Below are 19,572 nucleotides of genomic sequence, written 5' to 3'. Positions count from 1 at the left end.
GCACACTATATCCAAGGCTTTTCCTAAAACATTATCATGATATATAGCAACTGAATCTAATAACCTACTCCCAACTTTTCAGCACTTTTACGTATTTCACAATTACGGCTGTGATTTAATAAATATCAGGTTTAAAAGTGACAAAAAACCCAGTAGAGAATAGCCATTCTTTTGTCAGATGTTCAGACACCATGGGTTTTTTTTGCAAGCGACTCACATCTGACTACCTGCTATGCCGAACTTAGCCATGTAGAGGTATGATAAGCCTCTTTTGTTTCCTGGAACTGCAGAAATAAGCATGTTTGCATACATCCAGCAGGCCACAATACATGGTTCATTTTTAGCATCCTCAAACAAGTGTTGGAAATGAAATAGCAAGCTTAGTATACAAATTAAGCTACCTCCATGTGTGTTCAATATTGTTAGAAGCAGCCAAAACTAAGCTGTAGCAGCATTGGGAGATCTTACACAAACTTTGAAGCATTTCACAGCAATGTATTTTGCGAAAAGATAGGTAATAATTTAGCAAAGAAATCGAAGTGCTGGAACTATTTATATGTTTGTTATTGATAACAACTGTCCCACATGACCAGTTACTTACAATTACACAAATCTCTTGAAATGGCAGGCTCCACCTCCTTTCTGTAGGTGGCACACCTAAATTCCCTCAGACATAACATTAGGTAATAATTATGTGTACCCTACCAAACCCAGTGGCCAATTCCTTCCACACTGAAGTTCTCCTGCCAAATTAGGTTATTTCAAGGTACAATTAACACCTAGTTAAGGAAGGGAAAGCACTCAGCTACCACAAATGAAATTTGCTAGACAAGGAACACTTAAGATTGGGCTGTTTTTACAAAAACTGCATACAAACAATTGTATTAAGTAGGATGCAACTTGTATAAAAAAAGTTCTATTTGGAGTTGTATAGCCCACTACTTAGTAAGTATCTTGTGTTCCTAGTATTTCTGGAATGTGGAATAGATGCATTTTGGTATACAGTAATCTAGTGTAACACTATGTCTCATTCTGGGAAAGAATGACTGTGAAAGCATTTCTCTTCATACTGGAATCACTATGGTTGGTTTTTGAAGATTTTGTTTCAGCTATTGTAAATATAGGTCCTATAAGTTGCAATCTTATATGTACTTGTCTAGGAGAAAATCCAATCAAACTCGGTTAGGCTTATTCCTAAGTAGACATGCATTATTAGTATTATTATGAGGATTGTGCTGTCACTTGGGAGGTGATATCCTTTTCCTCTTTAGGACAGGAAATTAACATAAACTGGAGAAAATGGCAATATTCATTGAGTATCTAAAGCTGTAGGGAAATTTCTATGTATAAACAAAGGGCTGTGTGATCAGGCTTGCACATAAGTCACTTTTTATAATGATTGTCAGAAGACACAAACTGACATAATTGGAGAAAATGTAACTTCAGTGGAAATCAGGTCACCCCCCCCCCTCAAGTTCTTTCAAAGTCATTTCAAGTAACCTAAAACCAATAATAATAGATCAACAAACTCCTTGCTTGGATGTACAAGTTCCTGATAAGATATAAGCATTTATCTACACTTGTTTTCTTACATTTTTATTCAAGAACTGAAAGCAAAAAACAGACTTTTAAATACAGGAAAATCACCTAAATATTTGTCAAGTTTAAACTTACTGTCCCATAGGTTCCTTTCCACTGTTATTGCCCACAGCATTATTACAAGCCCTACCAGTGCTACAAAAATGGCAAACTTCGCCTAGCCAGTACTCTATGATATTTTGTGTGAGAAGAATGACATTTGTATAGGCACGTTGTGGTAGCAGAAATAAGTATACATTTCAATTGTGCATCTTTTATTAGTTGAAACTAAAATGATCCAAAGAGGTATACCAAGATCAGTAGAAATATCATATATTTAACTGCAACCAATTATTTAACATTCTTAGTTCCTCCCTGAAACCTGAGGTCAAAATGCCAGGAAAGCCAGTGGAACACACTGCTGGTCAGACTAATTGCTTAGTATATAGAACAGAGGCTCAGGCACTGAAAAATAAAGAGGAGGCAATTTGGAGTTTGAAAGCCAGTAACTCTTATTTTATGTTCCATGAGTCATCACTAGGTTTTGCTACAGCCTGCTGAGACACTTTCAATAAGCAAGTCTTACTGGCAATATAGGATGCAAGTTTGACTGGGGCTACAGTCCTAATCATTTACTGGAAGCAACTTTTGCTTCCTAATAAACATGCTTAGGATTAAGCTAAAAGTCAACACATCCAGTCCTGTTTTTATAAACTAGAAAGTCACTTTAAAAAAAATTCTCCTAAAATGGTCCTTTTTGGCCAACATTTGATTTTTGGCATTCTAATAAGAGATGCAGTTCCATTGTCATTCATAAATACAAAATTTTATTGGCACATCATTAGTTTAGAACGACGATGCTTTTCAATACCACAACAACATTTAGGACACATCAAGTTATTCCAATATGTAGCTACTGGTTTACCACAGCTAAACTATACAGTGCAGTTTTAATAAAAGATATACCAGAAAGATATGGTTCACAAACTGATTCAGACTAAAAAAAATCCTTTAGTACAGCATATTTGATGGGAATAAGCTCACCTATTAGAAAAGAGTATATTGTAACAAAGATGTCTCCCCAATTTGTTCAGACAAATACATATATATGAGACAGGAAATGTCTTGTCCTAAAAATGATTTTAAAAAAGAATGTGTCTAGGACAGCAGCAATGCCTTATATATATATCTATTTTAGGTTTCAAATATATCTCTGTTTTTTGTATCTTACAGAACCCGATTGCTAGCTAATTTATATTTGAGGAAACTAACTGTGCAAGTTGGCAATTCATTCTTTATAAACTGCACAGAATATAGTGCCTCCGCGCGCACACACATACATACACACAAATGACCTAGCATTAAAAATAATAAATAATAAAGAATTGCCAGAAATGTCAATTGTGTGTTCGGGGCTCAATGCACTGAATCCTGCTGCTATACGATCCATTCATTTTAATGATGCTTGCATAGAACCACATATACAAGCCCCATTGAAATGAATGGTTTGTGTATAGCACCAATACTTGGCAAATTTCATTCTCTGGCTACAATCCTAGGCATACTTACCTGGGAGTGAGCCCTCTTAAACACAGTGGGTCTCACTTCTGAGCAATCATATACAGGATTGTGCTGTCAGTCATTTTAAAATGCTACAGTAAACACTTTTATTTTGAATTTGTAAGTGGGAAACAATGCCTTTTAAGAAAGCTTTAGAAAGTCAAAAATTTAAAAATTATCTTAGAAAAAGCTAGCAAAGCACCATATACTAGGAGAGATTCTGTTTATATCAAGGGACCATTACAACATTTATGTTCAGAATAAGTGAAGTATGGATTTAATTTCTTACATCCTAGGTTTGGGAGTGCTGCGTTTCCCAGCCAAATGTACAATATTTATAGCACTGGGAAAGAGGAGTGAAAAACCACTTGTGGGAAGGGCAATACTTAACCAGCTACAGCTGAATCCTACCCAGGCTTGCATATTTACAAATTAGTGTATAGCTCTGACTCTGAATCAAAGTGCAACAAGGAACTGCCACATGATTGTAAGTGCAGAGTCAGACAGGTGCTTCCTGCCCCCCCCCACCTTTCCCTCCTCCCACTTATCATTTGAACACTGGATGAAGCAGCCGGTCAGCAACAACGGACATGAGGTCTTGGAGGCGGCAGTTCTGGTGGAATTTCTGGCTCTGGTTGTAGGGACAGGATACTGTTGGACAATTCGTTTCTTATAATATCCAAAGGCATCTTAAAATGGGGAAAAAATCCTGTTGTAAGCAATGTCCTGCACAGAATGTTATAGAGTCTAACACAGTCCAATGGTATAGCCTAGAAATATAAGCATTGCCACCTAATCTGAATTACGTGACCTAAATTCAGATCCTGGCATAATATTCATCGTTAATTACTTTAATAGGGCAAATAATACCCATAAAGCTCCATCATTCATTTTTAACACATATAGCTCTGCTAAATCAAGTTTCAACTTTTCCTATTAACAAACTATCATTACTGATGGAACTTAAAAGCATCAGATTTTATCTGGATTGTGCCTGCTACATTTTGGTGAGCTTATTGGTCAGTAGCATGAAATTCTGTCCTTTACTCCTGGCCTCACAGCAACGAAACAAAACAGCCCATCAAGCTAAAATCAAACTATACAACCTCATTCCCTCATTGAAGCAAGAAGAATTACGGAGCTGTTACACTGATACCAATTCCCATTTAAAGGAGTATTAAGTACCATACGTATGAAAGCAATGCAAAGTATTCTGCTGAAAAACTGGTTGTGGCAAATAGCCCAAAAGGTGCACTCTAGAAATATAATTTATTCAAAGAAACATTAACACAGTACTTTAAACAGTCAACATTTTAAGTCCCATTAACTTACAGTATGGAAGCATTTTACCTTTTTTAGAATGTCATCAACCAGTTTCAGAAATATTTCATCCACATTAAAATTATCCTTGGCACTAGCTTCACAAAACCGCATCCCAGTTATCTGCTGTGCAAACTGATGGGAAAAATTAAGAAATGACTTTTTAGTCTGGCTCAAGGAAATTTCATTTGATCAAAAGTATATTTAGTTCCATAATAATTTAAATGATCCAGTTTATTTACTAGTACATTAGGATGAAATTAAACAACAATGAACAAATGCAAAATAAGTTTGAGAATTAATTTAAATATTCTGACTTGGATCTTATGATAAATAGGAAGATAAGCCAGTTTAAAGATAAAGAAGTTAACAGAAGGCATTTTTCCCATGCTTTCCTCCTCACTGCAATCCCCAAAAAGTCAGGAGAGGTGGTGGTGCTTCTGAACTTTTAAAGAAAATGAATTAAGATTATAGTAAAACAGTTCCAAGGCATGAAGTTACCCAACATTAAAATTAAGATCAAAATGTATGTAATGTTAAGGTTCTGCACCGTTCACACTTCCACAGAAGCAATTTTCTATTTTCATCAATGTGTGTTAATTTTGTTTCACCTTCACCTACTTTTTCTCCCTGTTGCCGACTGATCTCTCTGTCCACTTCACAGTCTAACTTATTTCCAACCAGTAGTAGCTCAGCATCTTCTGAGGCATACTTGGGGGTGGGGGTGGAAAGAAGAAACACCAAAGCATAAAATGGCATGTTTCCACTAGCTTAGGCCTTTTGATTTTAAATTTCACATTGGTCAAAATGAAGTTCTTCAGTCAATACATTCATAACAGTTCTAGGCTGTTAAGCTACTTGTTAAGGCAGTCTTGACCATTTCCCCCTTAGCTTAGGCTTCACTCTACCAGTACAATTTAGTAACTTCTTGATTATTTGAGAACTGTTGGACTGTGCAACCTCCTGTAACAAACACTGCATTACTGCTGAATAATGATAGAAATGAATATAATCCTTATGTTGCACTGTGACCATAATGGTTTACATTGTTTCTAGTATCTGAATACAGCAATTTCAACTCAAAAATTTGGCAGGATTCACCATAAAGTCTCAGGGTCAGTCACAGCAATTTAAAATAAAATAAAACACAGTTGACAACAATTTAGTCACAACAATAGGGTGGGTGCTAAAAATATAAACCTCAAGTGTCAAAAGGCCAGGTCATAAAGGTGTATATAGTATCCTATACGGCAAATGCACAGTTGAGGCAAACATTTTTGTTTCAATTCTCATATATTATTAGGCAGAAAAGACAGCTGCTGATTTAGTGGTAACCCTTGTTCAAGACGCCACCCCCTCTCTCACACCCACAGCTAACATTTTCAGTTTTGTGCTACCAGTTGGTGTTTAGGTCTAGATCTAAAGCACACAGAAACACAGAGGTGGCTTGATGAGCTATGTGGTGATGCAACGAATAAGAGACCACAAAGCTGCCTCCACACTGCAATTAACCAACACTCATGAGTTTAGAAAAGTGGCCATAGATCTACTATAATGAATTCTTTGGAGTGTACTGCCACCATGCAATTTGACTTTATTACTGTAAGTTTCAAAACCACTACTGCTTATTTTGAGAGATTGAAGCTTACCTTGTCAATCATTTTCATCCATTTTGGCAAATCATCAAATGTCTCCTTCTTCGTGATATCATACACCAATATAATACCCTTGGCACTTCTGTAATAAGCTGAGGTAATGCTGTTGAATCTTTCCTGACCTGCTGTGTCCCTGAGAAGCAGTAGGAGCAAATATTGGTATAACAATTTTATAACTTCACAAACTGCAATTACAAACTCCGACATTGCAAATAAGGAAGTCCATATACTGAATCTGTATCTTACTCCACCAAACAAATAAGAACCACCACCAGTTTTATGAGGTTTTGTCTAAGAAAAGTAGATGAACTCACAAGGAAGAAAAATAGCTCTTGGTAGGATTAAAGAACTCCAAATGAAACCTGCAAAGAGTTATCAGCACTTCCACTTTTACCACATACAGTTTTAGCAAGTATATTCAACTGTAAGGGTGAAATAATTTATGCATGCAATGGCTCTGTTCACATGTCAAAGTAAACCATACTTAGTGATTCCCCAAACAGAGGATCATGGCTTGCTTTGCTTAAACAAACTGTGATTGATAAGACAAGAACAAACCTTGGCTAAACATCATGGCTTGTATGGAGTGCAACAAACCACAATCCATATGTTGGACAGAAAGCTAAGCCATAGATTCTGGTTTGTTGTTCCTACTTGTGTTAGAGAAGGAGCAAAGTGGGAGCTACCTGTGTGTTCATGGTAAGCCATTAACTATGGTTTACTATGATGCATGAATGTGGACAATGTAATGATCACTGGGATGGGATCAAGTCATTTACTGCCATTTACTGTTTGCCTTAAAAACTAAACTCAATGCACATGGATATATCTATGATGTCTGTCAAGACTGCTCATAAATATACAGTGGTACCTTGGGTTACATACGCTTCAGGTTACATATGTTTCAGGTTACAGACTCCACTAACCCATAAATAGTACCTCGGGTTAAGAACTTTGCTTCAGGATGAGAACAGAAATTGTGCTCTGGTGGCGTGGCGGCAGCAGGAGGCCCCATTAGCTAAAGTGGTGCTTCAGGTTAAGAACAGTTTCAGGTTAAGAACGGACCTCCAGAACGAATTAAGTACTTAACCCGAGGTACCACTGTATGGCAAAACTAAGTTTCCAAGACAAGACCCCAACATCCTACAGCCACACTTACTGTGAGCCTGCCAGACAAGTCACATACAACATAGTAATTTCAACAGTATGTGATCCTAAATCATTATTTATAAAACACATTGCTGTGTTAAAAGAGATTAAACATTACAGGAACATAAGATGAGTAAAACTCTCTTAGTTCTGATGGTTGGGGCAAGTTGTCTCATCTGAGAGGGGAGAAAGAAAGGGTGCTCCCAGCTGGGCAAATTAGCCAGTGTGACATCACTTCCACATCCCTTCATTTGGCAGTATAAGGTAGTGAAGCAACCATACCAGCTGCATTTGCTCATAAGACCAATGATTAAGAAGAAAGATGCATTGAATTTAAGAAGGTTGTTGACAAGCTAGAACATCTGCAGAGGAAGGCAGCAAAGAGTCTGGAAACTAAGCCTTATGAGGATCGCTTGAAGGAGCTGGGTATGTTTAGCCTGGAGAAGAGGAGATATGATAGCCATCTTCAAATATCTTAAGAGCTGCCACATGGAAGAGGGAGCATGCTTGTTTTCTCCTGCTCTTGAAAGTAGGACTTGAGTCAATGGCTTCAAGTTACAAGAAAGAAGATGCTGACTAAACATTTGGAAAAAACTTTCTAACAGTAAGAGCTGTTCAACAGTGGAATGGACTCCCACATGAGGTGGTGGACTCTCCTTCCTTGGAAGTATTTAAGCAGAGGTTGGATGGCCACCTCTTTAGCTGAGATTTCTGCAGGGCAGGGGGTTGGACCAGATGACCCTTGTCTCCCTTCCAACTCTAAGATTCTATGATTCTAATAAATGTTTCTGTTCCACTGTACCTCAACCCCAAACATTGTTTCACAATTAAGTCTCACTGGGTTCATGGGTTTATAATTCAAACACTGCTCAAAATTTTTGAAATGTTTGCATTATTATTATTAGGGATGAGCTTCTAAAAGTTTATTTATATAAAAGTAGTACAACAGACTGCCTAGGGAACAGAAAATTTTGATTATCAACAACATGCAGAGAAAGAAATAATAACTGCCTTTCTGTTCACCACACAATTTTAAGTTTGTCAGAAGCAGCTAGCTGAAAAAGACTCCATGGCCCTTCTGTCTGCTACAAAGTACAAGTTAATGATAAGTCTACCACAGCGGCACTGGTCTGGTTTGCATGTCACATGAAGACAAACCATGGTTTAACATAGATGAGCAGGCTCCTAGAGAAGAGACCCCCAGTTGTTCTGCTGCATAGATTAGCTTAGCATGTTGCCCAAATCCAGACTCATTGCTTAGATCTCTCCAGACTAACCCCAAGCTGTAACCAAGATTTGTCTTATGGTTTATGGCTGGTAGCTTGTCTGAGAGAGCCAAACCATGAGCCTGGATTTGGATAACACGCTAAGCCAAACTGGCTCAGTACAAAAGCAAAACAATCAGGAAGGAGCAAAGCAGCTGGGATCTCCTCTCTGGCAGATGGCACACATTCACACTAAGCATGGTTTGGTTTAACATGACGTGCAATCCTAGTCACTGCCACTAAGAGGGCAGAATTAAAGTTGCTCCTAAAGTTCTTTATTTAAACAAATGCAATTATGCCATTTAAAAGAAAGAAACCCTGCATCTTCTTTCAAGTTTGTCAGTATTAACAGAACAATGACTGTATGGAGTCCATGGTTTCTCACATGTAAAGTATAATCTAAATGATTTACAGACCCAATCTTGCTAACCTCAGAAAAAATGCACTTGGGATAATTGCATATTCAATCTCCAGCCCTACGTGTGACAAGTTTCCTTTCTGCATTCTGAAGTATGTTTTCTGATTCTTTGAAGTTCTAAGAGTACCTGATGGTCACAAACTGAAAAAAAACTGCACTAGGCAAAAAGCAAATACTATTCTTTCTTAGCAAAAGCTTATATTTAACATCCAGTTCTTCATTTTTTTCATGCAACAACATTTCCATTTCTGTCACACTCAGAACCAGAGAATGACTGGAATGAACTGACATGGAGAGGGTCAATGTGATGTAGCTTTGAGTACAAAGGGCTCAGAGGTACAGCGAGAATAAATTAACGTAGTTTGGAGAATTTTAAATATAAGAATGTTCTGTTAAAAAACTGTTCAGCTTGTAAGCAAACAGAATGAGGAGAAAAAGCTGGCAACTTCTAACTGGAGCTCAGGAGATTTTGGGGGGGGCGGGCGTGTATCTCAGATGGCAGCTTGCCAAGAAATAGCTAGGCTGGTACTAAAGAGGTGATGATGTGTCTTGTGATGTTTTCTGTCATGACAACTAGCAGAACTCAGCTTTTATAAGGGTCATTAAAATTTAGAAAGTCAAGCTGTGGTAGGTCATTTAGAAGATATTCCAATTGAACGCACTGGTTCAATGTGATGCAGAGAGAGAGCCTTGTAACTGATTAGCAGTTTCTGACAGAACAGAATGGAAGGGCAAGCACAGCACTGTTTTGAGAGGGACTGAGGAAGAGACTCAGAAGAGGTTGAAAGCAAGTATGAAGAGACGATGGTGCTGAGCAATATCTGCCCTGCCAGAGGAAGCAGCCAGAGCTGTGCTGAAACTTGGGAGATCCTTATGGCATCACATGGCCATTTAAGAAGAAACCAAGACACAGAGCTGAAGGCTAAAGCTGAGAAGGTCTTAGGGAAAAGAGACATACTCCAGCATCACTCCTCCAGAGGAGCTGAAGCCACACTGTCCATTAGCAGAGGCTGCCTAAAAGTAGCAAGGCCCTGGCCCTGGCCCAAGTCCTCAGTGAAGCCTATGAGGTATCTGGGGGGTAAAGAGATTCTTGACCAGATGGAAGACTTTAGGTGAACATTAAAGGCAACTGCATATTTATTTAGATTAAGTAAGATAATTAAGACAAGTTGATAAGCATTTCAAAGCACATAAAAGCTCTATTTTATATTAAAGCGGCAAATAATCCTATTATATTATGAAAAAAATAAATTAATATATATATGTTTGCTCTTTAAATATGTCTGTTGGTCTGTTCATCCCATGCCTAAACCCAGCTCTGTGTGTGTGTGTGTGTGTGTGTGTGTGTGTGTGTGTGTGTATAGAGGTATGTAAAATATGACTAAAGGAATTATTTGGCTATAAAACGGATAAGGAAAGCAGACTATTTTTTATGAATTTGTTTTAATAGTTTATACACCACTTAATATCAGTTTCTGTATCTTAGATTTCTGTGGCAGGGATCCTACAGGTGATAGATAATATATAGATGGGCTCTTATACCTGGACGTAACATAAAAAAATAAAATAGAAAGGCCAAGTGGGGCCAGAGTGATGAAATGAGATAAGCCAGGGTTGGTACGGCTTCCACACTTAACACTGCCTTTCCTTGGTTCCTTCTTCCCAGCATATCTGGAAAATAATTTTGCTACTGTAGCTTCAGAAAACTTTCAAGATGGGCATGACATGCCTATAACAATTGATTTATTCTCCACATTCTAAGAGGGGCTCAAAGTGCTGAAGGCTTCCCCCCTTGTGCCAAATATATCTCCTTATGACCAAAGCTCAGCAACACTGTGGGCAGGATTCACCTAATGAACCCTGTCAGCAGAATAATAGATTCCTCGCAATAAATTTCTGGCAATGCAGGAATCTTTGCCCAACATGACGCTTGAACCCACAACCCTAAGTTTAAAAATAGACTTGTTAAATGCATTCACATGTTTATTGTTTTATCTAGTGTGGCCATTGGGCTACCAGTAAAGTTTCATGGACACTTTGCTTGTATTGTATGCCAAGTATCACTTCAGCTTGCAAACACAGCGAATTTAAAAATTGCACGGTAACACTTTTCTAGTCCACATCACAATAAGGAACATGGAAAGAAGGAGACTGTTATATGCAACTAAGTCTTCTCCTCAAGACCCAACCTTCTAACAAGGTGACAAAGCAAACCAACCCTTAAGTTCAGTTCCTAAGTATGGAGATTATTCATTCTTTGTATACACTGAGCCCTGTTCTGGAGGATTGTGCAACTTCAAGAGCACCTTTTCAGAAGGCAACCATTCTTATTTTAGACTTATCTTTGGAAATATTTTTTCACTTAAAACTTTCATATATATTTTACAATTTGCATGTACAAAAAGGAATAATCACTGAACTCCACTTGAGCACTTCAAATTGAAGGAAAAACAGGACTGTAGGATGTCAATATGGGAAACATGCATGCCAACACTACCATTCCCAATGTAAATGACACATTGTCTTGATGTACACTTAGCAGAGAACATCTAACTCCTAGATATACCCTGAAGGAATGACATGGGAAATGAATATCTCACAAAAAGCTTTAAAAATATGTGGGCATGCTTAAAATGTAAATGAAAACACTTGAACACACACTTTAACTCTAGACTTTGTGGCATCAGTATTTTGTGATAAAGGGAAACAGGAAAGGAAACACCAAACTTTAGACATCCAGCTATAGACACAGGGCCACTTCAAATGGATTATTTTCCTACATGGATAATGCATGCACAAAAGCAAACTTGCACACAACAATTCATACTACATATACTTTCCACAACATTTCCTATATAAGTTCCAATGACATGGGAAAAGGTCATCTTTGAAGTGGCCCTTATATTCAAAATTTGTGAATTTCCCAAATGCTGAAGAGAAAAATACAAGTTCATTTTTTCAAGTAGTGTTCAATTAGATAATCAAAACTGAAACAATTTGAGACATATTCAAGATGTAGAAGTGCCATGTTTGTTTTTATAGCAACGAGAACATAAGCATGGCAGCATGGATTCTTTTAAAGCTTCTGCATGATCCTAACAGCTGATTTAAGTTCTTAGAAAAGCTAGGCAATGCTAACAACTAATTTAAAATAGGTCAATGACTCCCTGGGGTTTTTTTCGGGGGGGGGGGGTAAAATAATGAGATTATTATAGTGGCAAATGTTTGTTGGTGAAAGATGCTGAGATCAAACAAAAATTAAAATTAGAGTAAAATGAATAAACGTTATGCTACATTTGTATAGTAGCCAATAAAGCAACATTTTAATTGTCAATAATGTAATTTATAGGAATTTTACATCTAAAAGGGATTTCAAAAGTCATTCCTCTACTTATGCAGGAAATTCACTACCATAGCACCCCAGAAACGTGGGTATTTAGTCTCTGTTGAAGAAGTCTAACAAAGCAGAGTTTGCTATCTTCCAAGGCAGCCTGTTTCACTGTCAAACTGTTTGTATTGTCAGTAAGTACTTCCTAATATTTGAAAAAAAAATCCATTTCTCCTAATCTGAACTAACTGGTTCAAGTCCTAGGGTCCTTCTCCCTGGAGCAACAGAAAATAATTCTTCTCCATCATCTATGTAACAGCTCTTCAAATATTTGAAGAAGGCTAACATGTCACTTCTTAGCAATCTCTTCTTTGGGCTAAACATGCCCAACTCCTTTAACCTTTCATCAGAAATTGAACTCTAGATTTATCTTGACTCAAAAAATCTTACAAATAACCAATCCAATATATTTATATAGGTGTGAAACACTCTGACTCTAAGAGTTTCCCCATTCATTCCACTGGACGCAGCAGACCATTGCACAGACATTCAACCTGTGTTCATTTGCTTTCTTCAACAAATATAGTGTGCAAAAGCTCTGTGTGCATAAGAGTGCACAAAGTACTCCTTGGTAGGAATAACGTCTTTAATAAGTATTTTTGCTTACTTAAAACGTAGGAAATCTTTGATGCATCACAATCTCCATGGAGTGATAATCTGTTAAGTAACATCCTTTTGACTTTTTTATAAAAAAAAATTAATCTCAATTTCTGGAGAATAATCAATGTCAGAACAACTGGCTCCTGTTAGGCATCTAAGTATATAGTTACATGTGACGAACACTCATTGAAATAAATAGGATGATCTTATTTTACATAGGGCAGAATTTCAGGTGTCTTTTCAGGATTTTTATTTTTTAAAAAAAAACCACTGAATTTAAGGAGGTTGCAGTAATGATTATTTTCACACCCAAAGATATTGGCACATTGAAATACTACATTACCTCGTATCGGCTTCAGTAGGCCCTGGCTAAACATCATGCTGGCTCAAGTACCATTCTGTGGCCATAGGATTCCAGATGGGGACACAGATGAGGAATGAAGTCATGCCAGTAACTTTCAAGTATTAGGTAACAGATGATACGAAAGATGCAACAGCAAATAACTCAGATGGAAGCAAGACAAACACATGGTGCGACAAACAGAGCTGATGGTGACCTGCCAAGAGGAGTTAGTAAACTGAATTCACTGCATCTATGCAAGAGTTAAATACTATCAGATTAGATCAGCGTTGCCATCTGAACAGCCACAGTCTATTTTTTCTACTACAAGTTATTAGCAAATCTAGTAAGTTATCTCTAACGCATGAAGTATTATTAATACACTAGGATAAAGCCATTAGCTATCTTACAGGATTAGGACTGTTAAGCATAGGTGGTTTATTTTATCACAACAGCAATTTGCACCACACTACTATGTATACTTTTATAGCACAGAAACTACTTCTGAACAATTATCCCTCATTCACTGGATCTTAAAGCAATATATAACCCTGTTTTCATACATATATTTTTCGTTAGTATCACTAATGGTCTTTAGAGAAAGCCTAATTTTCCTCATTTCAATTTTGGTGATGTCTGGATCAAATATTTAAGCACCACGATCTCCAAATGTCCTGGACTTCCCCAGCCCTAAGCACTTTTAAAGTAACATGCCAATTTTAAGATTGTATAATGATTTGACATGCTGAAAGACAAAAATCTGGTGTATGTGAAGCTAATAAAAAGTATAGGAAATTATTTAATGAAACAGCCAAAAACGCACTGGTGATTCTTGTTAGAAATGCATACTGAAAATATTAAAATAGACTGTCTTCCTCTCATTGACCTTATATAAGCTGCTCTGGGAGCCTTATCAACTGAACAACAACATAAAAATGCTTAAATAAAAGTTGTAGGGTACATCACTTGATTCCACCCCAAAAACATTAACTTATGAATTTGATACCTATTGCTATAGCTCTGTGAGGGAAAGGGAAAGGAGCAGTAGGTATATTAAAGCTAAGTCGTCTTATAACAGTTAATCATATTAGACAAGCATATTAAAACCATGCTAGAACACAAAACTTTAAAACATTCTCCTGGTTTTGGTTGTTATTTTTACTTACCAGATTTGTAATCTAATTTTCTTTCCTCTTAGCTCTACTGTTTTGATTTTAAAATCAACACCTATAAATAAAATACAGTAAACAAAAAAGGAGGAATAAGCAGTAAAAGCAACACAGGTATGATTTAGTTTAATTTAGTACCTGTTCATATTTAAGCAACGTAAGAAGGTGGACTTGTACCACTTAAAGATGCAAGGGGGAGACAAAGAACAGATATTTCTTATAAGCACTCCACATGCTACCACCAAAAATATTTTCAACAAGGGGAAAGGTTGGTTGTTGTTTTTTAATTACTCAATTATTTTCTAGGAACCACCAGAAGTTCTATTTTTTTAAAAAAGGATCCCCATCAGTTATTGCATCTTAATAGTTCTGTTTGCTTCAGCCTTGTTATCTAGTGTGGGGATATAGCTAGAGAAGTTTAACTTGTCCAACCTCTACTTAAAGGAATATTAAAAAAAGTTCTGCCCCGGTCGTCAGGAGGGGGTTGCTACGCCACTGAAATTGGTGATGTATGTATATAGGTATATCAGCTTCCATTATACACATTTCATTGCACGTAGCACAATGACTTTTCTGTTTTTATACTGTAAACCACCATGTGACCCTCAGATGAAGGGTGGTATAAAAATTTAATAAATAAACAATAAATTTACTCCTGCATAACATTTTTATTTTAGAAACTACATTTGAAAATTAGGTTATTTAAAACTGATATCATTGGGGGGGGGGGGATTCATTAAATTTTATGTCCCAAGCTACTCAATTGGGAAGTGGTAGGGAAAGGAGAGAGAAAAGAGGGTAAGTTTGGTCCCGTCACTTTGCAACTGGATACAATTTTCTTCCGGATTGTCCTATGTTTCATAATATCGCAGTACAGCTAAGCAACTCAAATATATGCCACTATTGATGGGTTCAGAGAATTCAGTGCTTTTCGATATACACTAGAATAAAATCTATCACATAAATTTAACTTCAGTGTAATTAGAGACTTAGAAATATTTTTCCTGCAGCCTGAAAAAAACCCTTCAAATCCTCTTTTTAATTTTCTCTCTTATATTCTTCACAACTCAAACACACTCACAATCTCAAATATAACACAGAGCAAAAGGTTATAGTCCAGAGTCAGAAGTAAAGTTTCAATCTTAAAATGACATCAAAAACGCCTACTTGTTTTGATTCTTCCGATCCTATTTCAGCTGTTTACAGCTTGACAGCTGATCTCTCTCATTACCAAAGGAACACTCATCTACTAAACTTAGCTCTACCCATTAGTTCATTTTTCATTTTATTAAATCTCACAGATGGCTCCATTTTGAATAAAGGCTGTTCAGCCCTTTCCATGGTGCAATATGTATATAATACACTTAAAGCAAGGTGCCTTAAAGAATTGGTTGCCTGCTTATTCAGAAACAATTGTATGTTTCTTTTCTATACAACCTAGATTCTGAACATGAACCCTTATCAGAAATAATTGTCAAGAGTCAGTGTGGCCCTGGGTTCTGACTTGGTAAACAGCTAACTTCTTGGTTATTAAAATTGCTGCATAGTCTTTGACCTCACCCAAAACTTCAAGGAAGAGGGAATGCTTCACCTGAAGATGTTAGGAGGCGCTCTTCTTTATAAGATCTTTTTGTTTCGGATAAATGTTTAGCTAGCTTTTTTTGTGAGCCACTTGCTATTTTTAGTTGTTTGAAATGGAATAAAGCCAGCAGAACAAGTGTATTTTTTGTCTATAAGCCATTTTGAGTGTTGTGGTAAGGTGGCTCAGAAATGTCGTAAAATTAAGATATAGTGGTAGTTATCCCTGTTTTTAAGTATATGTTGTACTTTCAGTTTCTGTAAAATCATTATAAATGTTTTCTAAATTCTCTACATGGTATGGCTGCTTTGGAGAACACCTACACTGGTTTACCCCACAATACACACCCATGTACATGTATCCGATAAGAATTTTACAGAAACATGGTTTATACCTGAAACTTCTGGTTTCATATGACCCAGCAAGGAGCACAAAGGAAATGAGTGATTGCTGTACTCCAGATTCTGGGGGATATCTTACACATTTTTACTTTAAGAAACAATTGGGTTAACAGCCCAAACCAGAAGTCCCATGTCCTGTTCTGTGATTATCAGTCACCATGCACTGACTTCTGCAATCCTTGCTTCCAGTTTCTAAAATTAGCACACATGTTGTGGCTAGTAAGTTACTACTATAAAAAACTAAGACTACAATCCTGTATTCACCTAGAAATTACTCCCATTGAACCTAATAGGGCTTACTAAGGAGTAAACATACATAGAACTGAATTGTAAGTAACCAGTAATTACAACATCTTATTGCAATTAAATGTTGTTTAAATTACAAACAAATCCTATATTAAATGGAGATATTCCTTTGGTTGACAACATGAACAGAGAAAACTCCCATAAGGGAATTTTAGAACCAGAGTGCCATACGTTAACATTAATGTAATATGCACAGAACAGTATCTTATAGCTGAAACTATTTAGCATTTAATTTGTTTGCACATGCAGGAGCTAGAAAATGAACTTAAAGCTCTGCTTATCCCTGTTAAAACATTGCACCACAATGATAAGGAGAATACCAATTAATGTCATAAGTTTAGTAGAATACCAGGGGCTCTTTAGAACTCAAGGCACTGGACAACCCTATAAACCAGGGGTAGGGAACTTGTGGCCCTGAAGCTCTTGCTGGCTATGCTGGCTAGGACTGATAGGAGCCGGAGTGCAGCAACAGTGAGGGACATAGGTTCCCCTCCCTGCTATAAGCATTCACACAGTGAATAGCCTCACTAATCAAGGAGATTTAACTGCTGCAAGATTGTAGCACTGTAGGTCAATAAATCTTAATAAAGGATGCAGGTGGATTTAAGTAGCATTGCAGAAGATTTAATAAAGATTGTACCAGCCATCTTAACAGCCAAGAAACTACTTTTAAGTTGTTTCTTTATAACTGTTAGATGTCCAGCTGTAGCATATTAGACATTTTATGTTCCACAAGGAGAACAGCTCAAGTTCAATAGTAAAACATTTGCTTTTCACACAGGAGGTCCCAAGTTTAATCCCTGATATATCCAGATAGTGCTAGGAATGTCTGTTGTCCGAAACCCTGGAGAGTCACTGCTTGTTAGCGTAGACCAGGAAGCTGCCTTATACAAGGTCAGACCATTTCTCTATCTAGCTCAGTACTGTGTACAGCAGCCTCTCTCAACCTTGGGTTCCTAGATGTTGTTGGACTACCACTCCCATCATCCCTGACTGCTGCCCCTGGGGATACTACACTTTGGGAAACACTGGTTTATAGGTGTGTTCATACTGGGACCAATTCTGTGAAATAATAACTATCAAGAGTTTCCATAAAAAGTAGCTGAACTAACTAACTGAAGGATTGTTTGTGGACTAATAGCAATGCAGTTACCACTGAAGGAGACCATCTTGCTATTACTGTCATATATTTAGCTTTTGTTTACCACACTAAGAAGGTGTTGGAGAGATGAGGTAACACTGTATAATCAGAGTTACTTTCATCTCAAATGAAAGGGAAGAGTCTCCCCTATCACCCTGGGTCAGGGGCAGATCCTGGGTAATAAACAAAGACTCTCACATCAGATCAACAAAACAGCAATATCATGAGTTAATACAGATAAACATTTTCTAATAATTAAGCACTCCCCAAACCGAGAAGCCACTAGCAATAAATTAATCCGATGATGGGATACTTCTTCCTCCCTCATCACTTTAGCATTCTAGCAAGATAACTGGCTCTTTACACCAGCAACTCAAGTAGAATGTGCCCAGTGCCTGAGACTTTACACACAAGTACACTAAATTAATGTACCCCTTTCTCAGGCAAATATAACTGGAGGTAGTTTTAATAATACAAGTTTATCTTTGTCATCCCAGTAAAGGGCAGGAAAAGGCTATTCACTCCCCGCCCCGAGAGGAAAGGAGAGAGCACTTCATCCCTAAAGGATAAGAGAGAGAGAGCTTCACCTGAACAAACAATAGCAGCATTATATTTCCTAGCCCAACCTTACTACAGCGCAGCTTGCAGTTTCGAAGGAAACAGGTTTTTCAAACGGACCGCAAAGTTATGGATGCGGCCCGGGTGTTTTAAGAGGCGTCTTCACAACCAACGGGGTGAGAAAATGGGGTGGGTTAAGGAACCCAAGCCCCAGGCTTAGAGAGCAACCCTAATTTTTAAAATAAGATTTGTAACGCCCCACTCCACCCTCCCCACGACGCCCCCGCTTCCCCCTGGAAGTCCCCTTCTCCTCGCCCTCCCCCTCGGCCCCGCCGACGGGCCTCACCGTACCTACGGTGGACTTGCAGGCCTCGCAGAAAGTGTCGTCCGTGAAGCGCTCCATCAGGCTGGTCTTGCCGACGCCCCGCGAGCCGATGATGATCACCTGCAGCTTGAAGTCGGCCGGGCGCGGCGGCTGCTTCCTGCGGCGGCCCTGAGGCCCCGAGAGCGCAGGGGAGCCGCCGGCCGAGCCCAGCCCGCCGCCGAGTCCCGGCCCCCGCCGCTGCAGCCCAGAGCCCGGCTCCATCCACTCATGCGGCTCGCGAGCCCCGCTGCCCACCGCCCGCTGCTTCAGTCAGGGCCCGGCCCAAGGCCCGGCTGCCCTCACCCGCTACGTCTTGTCCCGGCCGGAGGAGGAGGAGAAGCGGGGCTCCAGTCGGTCTGTGCCGCGGCCACCCGGATGACGAGCAAGAAGCTGCGAGCCAGAGACGCCCCGAGTCACACGGAGGGAGGCAGCGCCCTCTGCGGCGCGGGAGGACTCGGCGCGGTCACCTTGAGGTCCGGGAAAGCGGCCCGGCCACCGGCGTCGGAGGAGGAAGACCTTTGCCGCCGCCGCCGGGCCCTGAGGCTGGCGCGCTCTCCCCGACCGAGCGCCTCCCTCATCGCGCGAGGCCGCAGCGAGGAGGAGCTGCACCCGCAGCGGCGTCACGGGATGAAATTTAATGGGCGCAGCAGCAGCTATCGCAGGGATACAGCGAAGGCACAGTTTTCGCCTGTTGAATTCCTGACCTTTCGGACATCTTTTCTGAGCCCTGTCAAAAACAAGAAGAACGACAACTAAGGCGGTCACTCCCCTTTTTAGATAA

The 19,572-nt window shown here is 38.8% G+C and overlaps 1 protein-coding gene across 1 annotated transcript; it reads right to left on the bottom strand.

Moving 5' to 3' along the window:
• Nucleotides 1–1,580: 1,580 nt before the first annotated feature.
• On the bottom strand, nt 1,581–19,300 carry RAB12 (RAB12, member RAS oncogene family). The gene is made up of 6 exons (XM_028737341.2): nt 18,779–19,300; nt 14,440–14,500; nt 6,108–6,246; nt 5,080–5,169; nt 4,489–4,593; nt 1,581–3,827 (listed from the first exon to the last, which is right to left on the bottom strand). Exons 1-6 carry the CDS (start codon nt 19,011–19,013, stop codon nt 3,714–3,716), a joined length of 744 nt encoding a protein of 247 aa, XP_028593174.1. The 5' UTR covers nt 19,014–19,300; the 3' UTR covers nt 1,581–3,713.
• Nucleotides 19,301–19,572: the final 272 nt, after the last annotated feature.

This window comes from Podarcis muralis, chromosome 8 (genome assembly GCF_964188315.1).
Source record: "Podarcis muralis chromosome 8, rPodMur119.hap1.1, whole genome shotgun sequence".
Classification (NCBI taxonomy): Eukaryota; Metazoa; Chordata; class Lepidosauria; order Squamata; family Lacertidae; genus Podarcis; species Podarcis muralis.
This window is presented reverse-complemented; position numbering and strand designations above follow the sequence as displayed.